Raw genomic sequence first — 18,485 nt, forward strand, 5'->3', positions numbered from 1 at the left:
CGTGTTAGAGAGAGTGAGAGAGAGATAAATAACGATTAGGCTGATAAGACGGACGAATATAAAAGGGTTCATTGAGAAGAATGTCGAAAAAGCCCAAATATTACAACCCCTGAAGATTTTTTTAAGGAAAAAATTACAAAAATGTTACTAGGAAGGTAAGAGCACACATGTCGTATTGCATCAGGTGCAAATAAGCAAATATTTGTCTTTTCCCTCCCCTGGGTTGTCGTCGAATTCCGAGTCCGACCTTCATAAATCCCCCGTAGACTCCGGGGACGACACTACCTGTGCTCCATTGTACAATTTTCGTTTTCAAAGAAGGCCAGGTTTATACCTGGGATGCTGTAAACCATCCGGCCAGGGGGGAGAAAAACCTTTTGTCCCGACGGCCTCGGCTCATTAGTCATTATGCACGGTCCATGATTGGTGATCACGCTCCTTGTACTACTGACGGAGTTTCATTACAGCGTGGTGCCGATTTCTGAAAACCCGGCTGGAGGATTTTCCCCGGATTAGGCTTCACCGAGACTTCCTTTTATAGAAAAAGCACAGTGCTGAATTTAGCATCGATCCTCTAAGCACCCAAAACCTTTTTTTAAGCCTGAGGCCATACGCCTCTCCCTTAAATCATTATTATACTTTTATAAGCAAAGAAAGTCTTTACATTTATAATCAGTGATTACGCGTCTTATTTCAACCCGGGCCTGTTTTTACACGATGAGGCCATTTCATTCCATCGTGGTTGCAATTTGTGAAAAACCGGCCGGAGATTATCCACCGGATTAGGCTTCATCGTGACTTCGTTTTATAGAAAAAGACCCGTGGTGAATTTAGCATCGATCCTCTAAGCCTTTACATACACCCAAACAATTTTAAACCTGAAGTATCTCTCACATAAACCCACAATTTATGCACTAAAAAAATCAATTTGATATCTTTATTTATAAACACGTGACAACTAGCAACAAGCACGCACTCTGACGAAAATCGACGTACAATTTATATCTGTACAACAAGTGTAACCCGAGGATTCATTTTGCTTTTCCTTGGGGAGGATTGTGTATTTGGTTGAACCTGGTTGTGTATGGAATTTTTGTATTTTTCTCTGCATATTTGCTTAGTTTTTCTGTCTTCTGTATTTTTAAGGCGGTTAATCAGCGGTTTTGGGTAGAGGTTTAAATTTTTCTTTCATAAATGGGCTTGGTTATGACGAAACTTTTGGCGGAGTGCAAGTTTCGATCTTGTGGACGGATTTTCTTCCGGCTTGGGTCCGTTTTGTCTTTTAACGGAATGAGTGCATATTTGGTGAATTTGGTCGTGCCTGTGAAAGCTTTACATACACCCAAGGGATTTGAAGTAAGTAAGGCTACCTTCCGTGGACCGTACGTTTCGATCCCGTGGACGGACCTTCTACTGGTTTAGTGCGTTTCGTTTTCTTCCGGAACGAGTGCATAGTTGGTGAATTTGGTCGAGCCTGTTGTGAAAGTTTTATATACACCCAAAGGGATTGAAGCAAGTAAGGCTACCTTTGGTGGACTGGAAGTTTCGGTGAACGGATGGTGGACGGATTTTCTACCGGTTTGGTGCGTTTTTTCTTTTTCCGGGAGTAGCGCATATTTGGTCAATTTGATCGAGCTTGGTGAATGTTTCACACACACCCAAGGGATTTGAAGGAAGGCTACCTTCGGTGAAAGGATTTTCTCCGAGATTCTCGTATTTCACCTTCTTTTCGACATATTTTCTCTGTGTAAATAACCTCGACCCCTTGTACGCGTTAAACCTAAAGTTGTTTATATTTTGTCACTTATTTTCGGTTTGTTTACGTGAATTGTCCCCAAAGAGAGGCGTGTTTTCGTCTTATCCAGAGATTATCCACACAAGGGACACCTCAGGGCAATAAACAACGTCATCGATTAGATCTTTTTTTAATCCTTAATCCGCGGCCGACGCGAGCACCCAGGCCTTGACCCGGTTTTTCCCCTTTATTCTTTTATTTTGTTTTAATTGCGTATAATCTCAGTTATGTTTTTTTTACTCTTTTTTTCCTTCTACCATTGTTTTTCGACTTTCCCTTTGTCCTTGTAACCAGGTTTTTTTTACTTCCTGTCTTTCTCGCGTTGTTCTCGTTCGTTCCATCGGTCAGGCTGGGAACCAAAATCAAAAAACTCGCGTCCATTATTGATGCCTGATTTTTTTTTTTTTTAACGATAAATTGTGCGGCATTGTGTAATCCGTGTGGGATAAACGATTTTCAAGGCCCTCCTTTTTCTAAACTGGGCCGGCCAACAGATAAGGCGGCTCTGACTCAGTCCCGAAACGGATGAAAGCTATCGGAAAAAAGTAATTTGGCTTTTTTTTACCCTTCAAGATTATATAAAAATAAAATTGAGAGAGGGAAAAAAAGAAAGCTAATCTGATCTGCCAGATTTTTTTCCCACCTTTGTTGATATTCAATATCGTCGTTTTTATATCATTTGTTATACAATTAAATTTTATCGGGTAAAACAAAGAAAGAAAGTTGTTTGTTTTAATAAAATGCCATTAAAGCCATTTAAGCGAACATTGTTCGTTTATTAAAAACACGGCGGTTTCCGTCCATTTCCTGCCTTCCTTTGGCAACCTTCACTGGCAAAACTGGCCGTACGATTTCCACCGTTTCGACATTGTATGGTACACGACCGTCGGGAGTGTCTTCAGGTCGATTATGGCATCGAACATGGATGAGGTACGGCAGCTGGGACCGTCCTCTCCCCTGCGATTCACTTCACGTCCTGACACCAGTCACGTATTCACCCCCGCCCTCTCTCCAATGTTAAAGATCCTGTAGAGATTCTTGCAAATGTGAGGAGATCCTGAACAGTCCACAATAAATACTGTTGAGATCTTGTGCGTATTTACTTGGTTTCCATAAACGAGGATAGCATCTTGTAATTTTTTGAGCAGATTCCCTCGAATGAGGTAAGGTTCTTGTTGTATTTTAGGTGGTGCTCATGGAAGAAGCTGAGTTCCTTGACGTATTTTAGGCAGTTCTCACAAACGAGGTTAAAATTCTTGTCGTATATCAGGTGGTTCTCATAAATGAAGTTTAAGATCCTTTATTTTGTGAGCGACTCGCAAATGAGGTTGAAATATTGCATTTTTAGGGGGAATTCTCACAAACGAGGTAAAATTCTTGACGCATTTCATGATAAACGAAGTTTAAGAATTTTTTTTTTTTGGGGGGGGCGTCTCGCAAATGAGGCGAGAACCTGGACGTATTTTAGGCGGTTTGTCGCAAATGAGATGAAGATCCTCTATTTTGGTGATGTTCTCATAAACGACTTAAAATTCCTGCATTTTAAGAGGGAGTTCTCACAAATGAGATGAAATCCTTTTTAAATCTTTCTTTAAGCGGCTGACAAATGACATTAAGATGCTTTTTTTTCGGTAGATCCTCACAAATGTGGTAGAATTCTTGTCGTATCTCAGGTGGTTCTTGCAAATGAGGTGAGATCTTGTACGAATTTTACGCGGTTTCAAAAAAGAGGTTTGCATCTTGTAATTTTTTGAGACGATTCCCCCAAATGAGGTAAGGTTCTTGTTGTATTTTAGGTGGTGCTCATGGATCTGAAGAAGATGACCTGTACTTTTTCGGGAGATTTTCACAAATTAGGTAGCATTCTGGTTGTATTTCAGATGGTTCTCAAAAAAGAGGTAAAACCCTTTATTCCCCCCCCCTCTGCGAGATTCTCACAAATCCTGAACGTATTTTTGGCAGTTCTCGTAAATGTGGTTAATATCATGTATTTTTTCGGGAGATTCTCACAAATGGGGTATGATTCTTGCCGTATTTCAAGTGTTTCTCACAATTGAGGTTATTATCACTTTTCCTCTTCTTTTTCCCGTGAGTTTCTCACGAATGGGGTGAGATCCTGGACATATTTTAGGCGTTTGCCAGAAATGAGATTAAGATTCTGTATTTGGAGGATGTTCTCACACAATGTGGTTTTCACAAACGGGTTTAGGTTCCTTTAATTTTTGGGGATGTTATCGGCAATGAGCAGTTCTCTCAAATACCCTGGGCATTTCACGATGCTTTTTTGGGCGGCTCTCGCAATCGAATTTATGATCTTATTACTTTATGGGGCACTTATCACAAACGCTGGGGGGCACTTATTTAAAGCCATTTAAACCAAAGTAAGTGTTAAAAAAGACGGTTTCGTCCATCTATTGGCAACCTTCTCTGACATAACTGACCGTACGATTTCCACCGTTTCTACCCTGTTTGGTACTCGACCGCCCGTAGTGTCTTCAGGTCGATTATGGCATCGCACGATGAGGTACGACAGCTTCGACGGCCTACGTGCCCCCATCGCACTGCCCCGCCTGACCCAAGTCACGTATGCGGCCCAGCCGATCGGAAACATTCTCGAATCACCAAGTGACCTTTTTACATAAGGGAAAAAAACAACGAACAATAAAACAATCGTTCGTTCCCCCACTTTAAGCTTAGTAACTATAAAAAGAGACTTTTGTAGTCCCATTCGGTTTCGTTAAAACAACGGCTGGAACTGAAGGACCCCTTATCGAAATTTAAAAAAAAAGTTTTTTCCCTTCCTCTGGATTTCACACCAAGCCTCTTGGAACTGATGGTCGCCCTGGGAGTTGGTTTTTTTGGCCCTCCGGGCCGGATATTTCAACATCTTTGTGATTGACGCCTCCGGGTAACCGTCACCTGTCTTCTGTTTTATTTTCGTCAGACGTCACTTTCTGGCCGCCTTGCATAATCGTCGTGTTTGGCATCGGCGCGTCGTAAGGTTCAACGCGCCGCTGAGTCACATCAAGGATTTTTCGCCGGAAAAAGAAATCAAACAAGGGTGAAGATCTAAGGCTATTATCACGTACCCTCGGACGAAAATAAATTCGTACTGTTGTTTGAAAAGTCAAAACCGTTCAGAGATGGTATAATATTCAAACTGGAAGCAGTTCACGAGAGAGAGAGAGAGAGACAGAGGAAAAGAAGGGATGCGGGTCAATGCAAATCGGTCGGACAACCCATGTGAATTTATTTCTATTCAGGAGAAACATCCGGCAAGTGTTTGCCTTTTCCCCGGCGGTGGCGCGAAGTCAAACAAGAAGGACAAAGAACACATGCCCCCTCAACAAGTCAAATGACTAAGGGGGTCTTTCACCTCTTTTTTCTCCCTCCCCCCACCCGCTCTTTTGTTTTGAGTGTTTGAGTGATGCATCACCTTGAATACACAAGTCACGTCCATTAACGTCTTAATGGTGCCATTTGTTCGAAACCCGAGATTGACATGGCGGGGGCGGCAGGCCTGTGGGAGCTGCGCCCTACGAAAATACTCTTTACTTTTAGCTTTTCCTCTTCCAACGAAAATAATCTTTACTTTTAGCTTTTTCTCTTTTCACTCCCCGCGCGACGTACGAATGACTTTAACAAGAAAAAAAACCGCCGCGATGTACATAGTTGCACACCGATCTGCCTCGTCTCGCTTTAGCACAATTGTAACCAAGAAACATGGAATTTTAGATAAGCCGGCCGTCTTTGGTGAGGTGTAGATGGTTATCACAAAAAATAAATAAATATCCTGTAGTTTTGGGGACGTTCTCAGAAACTATGTTAAGATCCTGCTTTTTTCAGGAAAAAGTTCTCACAGAGGTAAAATTCTTGTCGCATTTCAGGTGGTTCTAAAAAATGAGGCGAGATCTTGGATGTAGTTTAGATAGTTCTAAAATAGGAGTTAGAGGTCTTGTCTTTTTCGGGAGATTCTCACAAACGAGGTTCAATTCCGAGTAGTGTTTTTAAGCAGTTTTCACAAACTAAAAAATTTGCATGGGAGGGATGAGCGTTCATAAATGGGGTAAGATTCTTCTACATCCTCGAGTAGTGTTTTTAAGCAGTTTTCACAAACGAGATAAAAAATTTGCATGGGAGTGTTGAGAGTTCACAAATGGGGCAAGATTCTTCTGCCTCGAGTAGTGTTTTTAAGCAGTTTTCACAAACGAGATAAAAAATTTGCTTGGGAGTGTTGAGAGTTCACAAATGGGGCAAGATTCTTCTGCCTCGAGTAGTGTTTTTAAGCAGTTTTCACAAACGAGATAAAAAATTTGCATGGGAGGGTTGAGCGTTCACAAATGGGGTAAGATTCTTCTACATCCTCGAGTAGTGTTTTAAGCAGTTTTCACAAACGAGATAAAAAATTTGCATGGGAGGGTTGAGCGTTCACAAATGGGGTAAGATTCTTCTACATCCTCGAGTAGTGTTTTAAGCAGTTTTCACAAACGAGATAAAAAATTTGCATGGGAGGGTTGAGCGTTCACAAATGGGGTAAGATTCTTCTACATCCTTATATACGTAGAGGCATAATTTATGGTACTCGCAAATGAAATTTATATCCTGCAGTTTGGAGAACATTCTCACAAGCAAGGTTAATACTAGGAATTTTTCGTGAGATTCTCACAAATGATGAGAGATCCTGGCTATACTGGTAGTATCTTTTGGCAGTTTTCACAAACGATGTAAAAAAAATTGCATTGGGGAATTTTTACACAAATGAGGTAGGATTCTTATTGTAGAGGCTGCAATTTAAAGCTGTACTCACAAATGAAATTGATATCCTACACTTTGGAGCAAATTCTCACAAATGAGTTTATAATATTAGGAATTTTTCGTAAGATTCTCACAAATGATGAGAGATCCTGGGTGTGTTTTAGGCGATTGTCACAAACGTGTTGGATTCCAGTAATCTTTCCTATGTTCTCACAATACAGGTTGAGATCTTGTATTTTGGGGTGACGTTCTCACAAATGAGGTTAAATATCCTGTTTGTTTTTTTTTCTTCAGGGAGAATGTCTCACAAATTTGGTACAATTTTTGTCGCATATCAGGTGGTTTTAAAAAATGAGTCGATAGCTCTCACAAAGAAGTTAACGATCTTGCATTTTTCGGGTGATAGATAATCACTAACGAGGTTCATATCGTGGTAGTATCTTTTGGCAGTTTTCACAAACGTGGTAAAAAAATTGCATTGGGGAATTTTTACACAAATGAGGTAGGATTCTTATTGTAGAGGCTGTAATTTAAAGCTGTACTCACAAATGAAATTGATATCCTACACTTTGGAGCAAATTCTCACAAATGAGTTTATAATATTAGGAATTTTTCGTAAGATTCTCACAAATGATGAGAGATCCTGGGTGTGTTTTGGCGATTGTCACAAACGTGTTAGATTCCAGTAATCTTTCCTATGTTCTCACAATACAGGTTGAGATCCTGTATTTTGGGGTGACGTTCTCACAAATGAGGTTAAAAATCCTGTTTGTTTTTTTTTCTCCAGGGAGAATGTCTCATAAATGAGGTACAATTTTTGTCGCATATCAGGTGGTTTTAAAAAATGAGTCGATAGCTCTCACAAAGAAGTTAACGATCTTGCATTTTTCTGGTGATAGATAATCACTAACGAGGTTCATATCGTGGTAGTATCTTTTGGCAGTTTTCACAAACGAGGTAAAAAATTGCATGGAGGGATTTTTACACAAATGAGGTAAGATTCTTCTTGTAGAGGATGTAATTTAAGGCTGTACTTCCTGGACGTATTTTAGGCGATTGTCACAAACAGTGTTAGGTTAATGTAATTTTTCCGAATGTTCTCACAGTAGAGGTTAAGATCCAGTAGTTTGGGGGACGTTCTCATAAACTAGGTTAAAAATTCTGCATTTTTAGAAGAAACTCTCACAAAATTCTTAGCGTAGCTCTCGCAAATGAGGTTAATATTATGTTAATTTTTCGTGACATTCTCACAAATGAGGGGAGATCCTGGACGTGTTTCAGCCGATTGTCGCAAACAGAGCTAGGTTACTATAATTTTTCCAGATGTTCTCAAATAGAAGTTAAGATTCTGCAGTTTAGAGGACGTTCTCACAAACTAGGTTAAAAATCCTGCATTTTTAGGAGGAAATTCTCACAATTAAGGTAAGATTCTTAGTGAAGCTCTTACAAACGAGGTTAATATTTTGAATTTTTCGTGGCATTCTCACAAATGAGGTGAGATTCGGGACGTATTTTAGGTGATTGCCGCAAACAGTTCTAGGTTCATATAATTTTTCCGGATGTTCTCACAATAGAAGTTAAAATTTTGTAGTTTGGGGGACGTTCTCGCAAATCAGGTTAAAATTCCTTCAAGGAGGAAATTCTATTGAGGTAGAAGTTAAGATTTTGTAGTTTGGGGGACGTTCTCACAAATTAGGTTAAAATTTCTTCAAGGAGGAAATTCTATTGAGGTAAGATTCTTAGCTTAGCTCTCACAATCTAGGTTAATGTTCTGAATTTTTCCAGGAGATTCTCACAAATGAATCTCACAAATGAAACGAGTCCCTACTTGAGGTTGATATCCTGTATTTTTTGGGGGGTGATTTCACAAAAGAAGACAGAATGGCGGCATGTCTCCCAAATGATTCGATATTGTGAACATTTGTGATAATCGAGATACCTTTGTTTTCATTTTGTAAGCGTCTCCCGAACGATTCGATATACTAACAGTTATGGGAACATTTGTGATAATCGCAATACCTTTCCTTCCGTTTATTGAGCGTCTCCCGAACGATTTGATATTGTGAAAGTTTTGTGATAATGTGAGATCTGTTTCCATTTTTTTTTCGATGTCTCCCAAATGAGAGTTGTGAACATTTACGATTGATGTGGGATGTTTGACTCCTATTGCGAGCTCGAATATCGTTCTCCCAAATTATTTGTGATAATGAAAATCAGCGAACATTTGTGATAATTGTGAGAGACTTTCCCTCTCGTTCGGCCGCTTTGGCAAATGAGGTCCTTCGACCGGATTGTTCACAGGTTTGAAAAAGTGGACGGTCACGTCGTCGTGGCCAATTTTGGATGAGGCGAGAACCGGCCGGGTTCTAGACGCGATTTTCGTTGGTTTTTCCCTTTTATTCTTTTTATAAATCAGTTTGGCCAGCGGCCTAATCTCGCATTTTTTTCTACAAGACTCCTTGTTTCGGTTGCATAACTGTTAGTAGGCCAGAGGCGGTGGCGGCGGCTCGTTTCCGCCAACTCAGCGGGGTGCCGAATGACGAATCAGTCCAAAAGTCGGCCATAGACGGACTGACGCGGCAGGTTCCTCAAGCCATGACGGGTGGCAATAACCACGACTTGACAATAACTCATGACATCATGAACCCTTTGACTTGATGTATCTCGGCCAAAAACCCATATGCCCTACCTTCAACTTTTGCGCCACTGACGTCCTTAGATCATCTCGACGGCGGTAAAGTTTGTTTTGGCGGATATTTTGTGACCCACATCCCGGTCGATCGGGGTTGTTTGGGTCCGCTTCGATCCGTGACGTCATCGCCGCCCCCCTCGGTCGGGCCAACCACCGGCAGGGGTGGGGAGTGTAGTAAGCGTAGTATTCTGAGGGCGCGCCGCCCCTGTCACACGACGAGAAGAGCTTTAGGATCGACGTTTGTTGTCAAAAGGTGAGATACTATTTTTGTTTGGTTTTTCAATTTGTATTGACACCTTTTGTGGTCGCTGTAAGAAAAAATCCAAAGAAAGGACGTCGTTTTGGCCGTGGTCAAGGGGAATTGGCCGACGTTTCAACCACTTCTTCCGGACGACATGAGCATGACCCTTTTGGACAAAACGTCTATAAAAACTACTTAGTTTGAATTTTTGTCCACAAATCATGTGTAAAATGATTTTATAAGGCTTAATTCGAAAGACGCAATTACGGTCCAATTTGGATTACTGGATACATGTTACGCTATAGTGTCCACAAATCTCTATTGGACTATCATGGACGAAATTATTGTAAAAATTACGCCGTTTGAAATTTTCGAACACAAGTCATTTATAAAATCTGGTTTTGTAAAGTTGAATTTGAGAGACGCAATTTCAGTCTATTTATCAGGATTTTTACTGGTCACAGATTAGTCTGTACAATCCACAAATCTATATCAGACTATTTTGGACAAGACCACTTTAACTACAACTTTTTGGCCACAAATTACGTGTAAAATGGTTTTGTAAAGTTTAATTTAAAAAGTGCAATTTCGGTCCATGTTTTCATAATTTTTACTGGTCACAGATTAGTCTGTACAGTCCACAAATCTTTATTGGACCATTTTGGACAAAACTACTTTAAAAATTATACTATTTTGTTTCAACTTGTTGACCACAAATCACTTTTGAAGTGGGGTTTTGTAAAGTTTAATTTGAAAGACGCAATACCGGTACATTTTTTCATAATTTTGTACTGGTCACAGATTAGCCTATACTGTCCACAAATCTTTATTGGGCTATTTTGGACAAAACCACTTTAAAAACTACACTATTTTGTTTCAACTTTTTGACCACAAATTACGTGTAAAATGTTTTTGTAAAGTTTAATGTAAAAAAAGCAATATCGGTCCATTTTTTCATAATTCTTACTGGTCACAGATTAGCTTATACTGTCCACAAATCTTTATTGGGCTATTTTGGACAAAATCTCTTTAAAAACTACACTATTTTGTTTTAACTTTTTGACCACAAATTACGTGTAAAATGGTTTTGTAAAGTTTTTGACCACAAATTACGTGTAAAATGGTTTTGTAAAGTTTAATTTAAAAAGAGCAATTTCAGTCCATATTTTCATAATTTTTGCTCGTCACAGATTAGTCTGAACAATCCACAAATCTTTATTGGATTATTTTGTACAAAACCATTTAAAAACTAGGCTATTTTATTTCAACTTTATGACCACAAATTACGTGTAAAATGGTTTTGTAAAGTTTAATTTAAAAGGGGCAATTTCGGGCCATTTTTTTTCATAATTTTTGCTGGTTACAGATTAGTCTGTACAGCTCAGAAATCTTTATTGGGCTATTTTGGACAAAACCACTTTAAAAATTACACTATTTTCTTTCAACTTTTTGACCACAAATTACGTATAAAATGGTTTTGTAACTTTGAAAGACGCAATATCGGTCCATTTATCAGCATTTTTTTACTGGTTGCAGATTAGTCTATACTGTCCACAAATTTTGATTGTCCATTTATCAGCATTTTTTTACTGGTTGCAGATTAGTCTATACTGTCCACAAATTTTGATTGGACTATTTTGGGCAAAACTACTTTTAAAACTTTACTATTTTGTTTGATTTTTTTTTATGACGAATCACTTTTGAAATTGTGTTTTGTAAGTTTTATTTGAAAGACGCAATTTCGGTCCATTTTTTCAGAATTTTTACTGGTCACAGATTAGTTTATACTGGCCACAAATCTTCATGGGGCTATTTTGGACAAAACTACTTTAAAAATTACACTATTTTCTTTCATCTTTTTGAGCACAAATCACTTTTGAAGTGGGGTTTTGTAAAATTTAATTTGAAAGACGCAATATCGGTCCATTTATTGGCACTTTTACTGATTGCAGATTAGTCTATACTGTCCACAAATCTTAATTGGACGGCTTTGAACGAAATTATTGTTAAAATTACACCACTTTTTTGTCTACAAATCACATGAATGATAATTTTTGTAAGATTCCCTGTAGTCCCAAATCCCTCTTTCAATAAAACGGACTCATCTCTCTCACCCTCTCATTTATAAAGCAACAAACCTCCAGCGATTTGGAAATTATTTGACCCTCAACTGCATACAGGGACTGGGCGGTTGCATGCATATGATCGCGTGATGTTCGTTGTTTTCCTCTCTCTCTTTCTCACTCACCCTCTCTCTCGCTCTCTAATTTAAATCACGCTATTATACTGTCCTTGGCCTAACCAACGCAGCTGGGCCGGCTGTTACGTGGGCGGACGGGAAATTAAACGTACAGGAGAAATATACGTTTGAAGATTTGAAAATGTTCCGACGTCCTGCCACGTGAAAAAATCTGAACGAAATATTGTAACAGCGAGCTTACAGAGTAAACATTCAATCATCTCGACTATAGAATGATATTTTGTTCATTGTGTATCTGCAAAGTAAAAATTATCCCGAACCCAGAAAACATTGATAGAGCAAACCTACAAAGAAACATAACTCTCTCGGTCCTAGGGTGATATATTGTGACAGCGAACCTATAAAGTATACAATTTCGAACCTAGGCTGATATATTGTGACAGCGAACCTACAAAGGAAAAAATATCGAACGTAGGATCATATATGGTGACAGCGAACCTACAAAGGAAAAAATCTCGAACCTAGGATGATATATTGTGACAGCAAACCGACAAAGGAAAAGATATCGAACGTAGGATGATATGTGGTGACAGCGAACCTACAAAGGAAAAAATCTCGAACCTAGGATGATATATTGTGACAGCGAACTTAAAAAGGAAAAAATCTCGAACCTAGGATGATATATTGTGACAGCAAACCTACAAAGTAAAAAAAAAAAATTCGATCATAGGATGATATATTGTGACAGCGAACCTACAAAGGGAAAATCTCGAACATAGGAAGATATATTGTGACAGCGAACCTACAAAGGAAAAAAATCTCGAACCTAGGATGATATGTTGTGACAGTAAACTTAGAAAGTAAAAAATTTCGAACATAGGATGATTGATAAATTGTGATAGCGAACCTACAAAGTAAAAAATTTCGAACATAGGATGATATAATTTGCAAACGAACGTACAAAGGAAAAAATCTCGAACCTAGGAGATGGTATGTTATGACAGTAAACGTACGAAGTAAAAAATCTCGAACATAGGATGATATATTGTGACAGCGAACCTACAAAGGAAAATATTTCGAACATAGGATGATACATTGTGACAGCGAACCTACAAAGGAAAAAATCTCGAACCTAGGATGATATATTGTGACAGCAAGCCTACAAAGTAAAATAATCTCGATTTTCAAATTATGACAGCAAGACTAAAAGCAGTCTCGAACCTAAAATGACATATTTTGATAGCAGGCGTATATGGTAAAAAAAAAAAGTCATTCGATCCTAGTATGATATATTGTGACAGGAACCTAAAAAGGAATGTACAGCGGACCTCTAAAATAAAAAAATCTTCTAAATCTAAAAAAATCTTCTAGATCCCAGAAAGACTATCCCGAACCCAGAAAACATTGTTAGAGCAAACCTACAAAGAAACATAACTCTCTCGGTCCTAGGATGATATATTGTGACAGCGAACCTACAAAGTATAAAATTTCGAACCTAGGTTGATATATTGTGTCAGCGAATCTACAAAGTAAAAAATATCGAACGTAGGATGATATATTGTGACAGCAAACCTACAAAGTAAGAAAAATCTACATCCTCGAATTGTACAACAAAACTAAAAACAGTCTTGAACCTAGAATGACATATTTTGACAGCACGCCTACATAGTAAAAAAACAAAAAAACTCGCTCGATCCAAAATGATATGTTGCAACAGCCGACCTACAAAGAAAAAATTTTCTCGAATCCGAACCCAGAATGACATTTGTGACTGGAAAATAAAGTCTTGCTCCTACAATAGATTGACATATTGTGACAACGTATTCTTGTTCTTTCCACGAAGACTGCTTTTTGTCTGTTGTTTATTGTTTTTGTTTGTTTTGTGGTATAGTCTGTGGAAGGAGTGCGCCCTTGTTTGGATTATCAACTCAAGAAAAAAAATCCTGTCTTGTTTGTTTACACTTCTCGTTGTTTTTTTTATTTTTTATACGAGATAACGATTTGAATCGAGTCATTATTAATAGAAGTAGGGGCGACACATTGTATCTTATCAGATAGAAGAAGAATGAAGAAGAGGAGGAGAGTAGGAAGGGATTGCGTCAAAGTTTCTAATTTTTACGCCGTGCCTTGTGGTTTTTTTAACCATCTTCTTCTAATCTTCTCTTCTTCTGATCTGCGCCGTGAGAAGAGCCGAGGACACGCCGTGAGCCGCAGTCCGCAGATGGCCCAGCTGACGCGGATCCTTAGGAAGTTCTGTAAGTCCCTCCCCTGACAAAGTCCAACGGTTCGATTTCCCCTTGCTAATGATGTATGATTTGAACTGAATTTAGGTACGGGCAAAGACGGAATAACTTTATCGGCCTTATCGTGCCCCCCGGTGATAAGAGATAACCGTGTTGATCCTTGTCAAATCTCGGACTTCTTTCCGATAAAGGATTTGGACCGTGGGAAATGTTGGGAAAACACAATGGTCGCGTCCATTAATGGATAGACCTGGAAAGGATGAGGAGGGGTTGACTCATCGGGTCTTTTCGACTCCCGCTCTCTCCAAGGTCTTATCCATTAATGGATGTCAAAGGTTGACGCACTTGTAAATGGATCACGACTGTTTTTATTCATTGTTGATATACAATTGTTTCATTTTTTATTCGAGAACAGCCAGTTCACTTTCATCCATTAATGGATGGTGGATTTCCTTTAAAGGATCGACGCCTCTTGGGACATAGTGTTTATTAAGAAAAAAAGCAATGAAATTAAAATCAAATCAAAATTCAAATCAATATAGGCTTTGTCTTTATAACCTACCTAAACTAAAGAATATAACCTACAAATCAATATTCCCTTACCTTTATTTTCATAACATGTCTAGTTTATAACCTGTAAGGATATAACCTACCCATCACTATAACCTTGCTGCTGTTTTCAGATCCTACCAAGTTTCTGGAATTTGGAAGGATGTAACCTATCATCCACTATAATTTGCCTTAGTTTACTAGGAGTGTGTGAAGTGGAAGGCTGTAGCATACCGATCATTATAACATTGCTTTTGTTTTCATATCCAACCTAGTTTATAACCTAGAAGGGTTCTAATTCTACATTCTAATAAATATAACATTTACTTTGTTTTCATGACCCAGGTACCAAATTTATAACATGGAGGATGTAATCTACCCACCTCTATAACCATTCCGTTGTTTTCATAACCTACCTGTTTGTATCCATGAAGGATGCAATCTATCAACTTATATAACCTTACTTTTCATTTCATAATTTTTTTTCATTTCATTGGACTTCTTAAATCTAGCTGTTTTTTTACTTATCTTACCTGCTTACCTAAACTTACGTAACTTGCCACCATTCACGTTTGTAATCTGGGGAGATGTAATTGCCTTAGTTTTCATAACCTAGCAAGTTTATTAATCTGTTAGGATATAACCTACCCATCACTATAGCCTTGCTGTTGTTTTCAAAACGTACCAAGTTCGTAATTTGGAAGGATGTAACCTACCATTCACCGTAACTTCTACTAGTTTTCATAATTTGGAAAGTTTGGACCGTGGAAGGATGTAACCTACGGATCGTTATAACATTGCTTTTGTTTTCAGAACATAAAAAGTTTATAATCTGGACGAATGTAACCTTCTACTTCATATTCCCTTACCCTTGTTTTCATAAACTAAAGAGTTTATAACCTGTAAGGATATAATCTACTCATTGCTATAACTTTGCTGTTGTTTTCATAGCCAACCAAGTTTCTAGCGTGGAAGGTTGTAACCTACAAATTCCTATTCCCTTACCATTGTTTTCATAACCGACAATTTATAACCTAGCCATCACTATAATATCGTTTTTCTACTCGTAACCTACCATAAAACCTGTAAGAATGCATCCTACAAATTCTTATTGTCTAAACTTTGTTTTTATGACCTAATGAAACATGGGCGGATGTGTCCTACCCATCCCTATGACCTTCCCGTTGTTTTCATAACCTCCCAAGTTTGTATCCTTGATGGATGTAATCTATCAATTTATATAACCTTACATTCCATTTAACAACGATTTTCTTTCATTCGAATTCTTAAGCACAGTTGTATTTTTTAATTACCTTACCTTACCTGCTTACGTTAGTAACCTCGAATGATGTAACCTACCAATCAATAAACCTCTGTTGACAGGCTGTTGTTTCGGTATGGGAATGAAGCTGAGGTGTTTCGAGGGAAGCGGAGGTACGAATAGCTACTTCCTTCTAGAGAATCTTGCCGAGAACAAAGACTCATCGACAGAAAAGCAGGTAAACGTCGCCTAAATGTTTATATGTTTGTTTTTTTAATTTCCCCTCGGCCCGTTTAGGAAGAGCTCCAGTTTTTCAACGACGACGGCAGCTATACGGGTATAATAGTCGAGAAGGACTTAAGGGCCATCGACCTCTGCCTGCTCCTTGCTGTCAAGAACCGCGTCACTAAGGATTTCTCCTGGTCCATCGTCGAGCACTGGGTCGAGACAGGCATAGGTAAGTCCGTCAATACAAGGGAAGTCACGTGTTTTTCTACTTTGGTCCTTACGGCAGAGAGGGTGCTCGAAGATCACGAGGACGTACTCGCTGTACACAGGCAGACGGAGCCAGGAGCGAAAAAATATATATTCAGGAGGATACAGAACAAATATGACTTTTTCACGGAGCCCGAGGTAAGACAAGACACGACAAGCCGTCTTTAAAACATCACCCAAGACTATTTTGTTTCAAGTCTTTCTTTCCGGCCGACATGGTCGACCTGCGCAACTGCGACGAGGCGGTGAGCACGAGCACGTCCGAGGACTTGACAGCCGCCCTCGAACACCTCCTTACCAACTCGGAACAGTGTCCGTCCATATTCAGCCAGGTCTGCATTCAGAGCCAGGCGAACAAGAACAACTGGGTCAAGACTTTCCTCCTCCTCAAAGACAACAAGCTGTTCATGTCTTCCAAGGTGCACGTCGTCGCCAAGTTCCTAAGGCACTGGAAAAGCCGTGACAACTGCTACAGGAGCCTGGACGAACAGGACCCGAACAGGGTGAGTTTGTACACAACCTCTGAATCTTGCTGTCGGGAAAAAATGGCGGCGGAATAGCTTCCCGGGCGTTTATCGATCCATCGTCTCACCCGACCTGCCTTAACCCCACCGGTTGATCCGACGCGAAATGTTGTCGAACTTTCACGGCACCGTCGATAATCGGGCACCAGTCACGCGAGTCTGGGAGGGGGTGTCCTTATCGATCGAGTGTCGTGCTCCTTCCGGTTTGTCGCTCCTGCCAAGTATGAAAAAGTATTTCCATAAATTATAAGGTTTCAAACTGGGAACGGAGGTTACTTAGGTTGGTTCGACTAGTTTTTTCTTTTTTAACAAGTTGGTAACCTGCGAACAACCAGCATAATGTTACATATATTGGTAGGTTAAAACTGCAAGGTTACAAACCAAAAAGAAGGGGGTTACTTAGGTAGGTACTTTACTCGAGTACATTACCATTTATTTTCGTAATCTTATAACCAGGTTGTCAACCTGCGCATAACGTACAAATCTACGTAACCCACCCACCCACTTCATAACCTAGTAGTAAAACTCGTTTTTTTTTTACATTTATCTAAGTAGATTACTTCCAAGTTTCCAATCTGAATATAACCTACAAATAATTATAACCTTACTTTCGTACAACCTAAAAATAGTTAACCATCATTTCTATTGTCGATCATAAGCCGCTAGCTTTTCTACTTGAACATATTCACACTCACTATGTATTTAACTTTCTTTAAATTACTTTCCAATAACCTGAAAAATGTACCTACCAAATTTTTGTTACCTTACCTTTGTTGATCTTAAGTCCTGTACTTTTCAATCTGAAAATATTCACACCAACTTATATATTTGATTTACTTAAGTAAATTTACCTTACACCTTTTTAACCTGGAAAAACGTAACCTACCACATTTTTGAGACCTTACCTTTGTTCATCATCAGCCGCTAGCTTTTCTACCTGAAAATACTCACACCTACTTATATTTTTGACTTACTTAAGTAAATTACATTACAAAGTTTATAACCTACACAATGTAACCTACCAAATTGTTGTAACCTTACCTTCGTACAACCTAAAAATAGTTAACCAACATTTCTATTGTCTTTCATAAGCCGCTAGCTTTTCTACTTTAAATGACTTTCCAAATTAATAACCTGAAAACGTAACCACCAATTTTTGTTGCCTTACCTCTGTTGATCTTCAGCCCTGCACTTTTCAATCTGAAAATATTAACACCCACCGGTATATTTGACTTACTTAAGTAAATTTACCTTACAAATTTATAACATGGAAAAATGATACCTACCCCATTTTTGTAAACTTGACTTTGTCGATAATGAGCATAAAAATTGGAAATAACAATTAATAATAAACAGATAACTAATTAAATACAAATAGTGAAACTAACTTTTACATTTGACTTACCGTAAGGAAATTACTTACCAATTTTATAACCTGGAAAAATAGAACCTACCAATTTTGTGTAATCTTACCTTTGTTGGTCATAAGCCGCTAGTTTTTCTACTTGAACATATTCACACGTACCTATATATTTGACTTACTTAAGTAAATTATATACCAAATTTATAACTTGGAAAAATGTAACCTACAAAATTTTTGTTACTTTTCTTTCGTTGATCTTAAGCCCTGCACTTTTCAATCTGAAAATATTCTCACCATATTTGACTTACTTAAGTAAATTTGCCTTACATCTTTTTAACCTGGAAAAACGTAACCTACCGCATTTTTG

At 38.7% G+C, this 18,485-nt stretch overlaps 1 protein-coding gene across 4 annotated transcripts in view; it reads left to right on the top strand.

The window, feature by feature from the left end:
- The window catches only part of LOC106667356 (growth factor receptor-bound protein 10-like), a 40,873-nt gene that overhangs the window by 13,656 nt on the left and 8,732 nt on the right, over nt 1-18,485 (top strand). For 2 of the 4 annotated variants that reach the window (XM_014395252.2, XM_014395251.2), the window contains exons 2-5: nt 15,859-15,974; nt 16,034-16,193; nt 16,251-16,369; nt 16,429-16,734. In XM_014395252.2, coding sequence (XP_014250738.1) covers nt 15,873-15,974; nt 16,034-16,193; nt 16,251-16,369; nt 16,429-16,734 — 687 coding nt within the window. In that variant the 5' untranslated portion in view covers nt 15,859-15,872. Of the gene's footprint in view, nt 1-9,341; nt 9,496-13,704; nt 13,939-15,858; nt 15,975-16,033; nt 16,194-16,250; nt 16,370-16,428; nt 16,735-18,485 lie in introns of those variants that run through there. The other 2 variants (XM_014395253.2, XM_014395250.2) reach the window with 2 other exon arrangements.

Source organism: Cimex lectularius, unplaced genomic scaffold (genome assembly GCF_000648675.2).
Source record: "Cimex lectularius strain Harlan isolate CLEC.00 unplaced genomic scaffold, Clec_2.1 scaffold10, whole genome shotgun sequence".
Lineage (NCBI taxonomy): Eukaryota > Metazoa > Arthropoda > Insecta > Hemiptera > Cimicidae > Cimex > Cimex lectularius.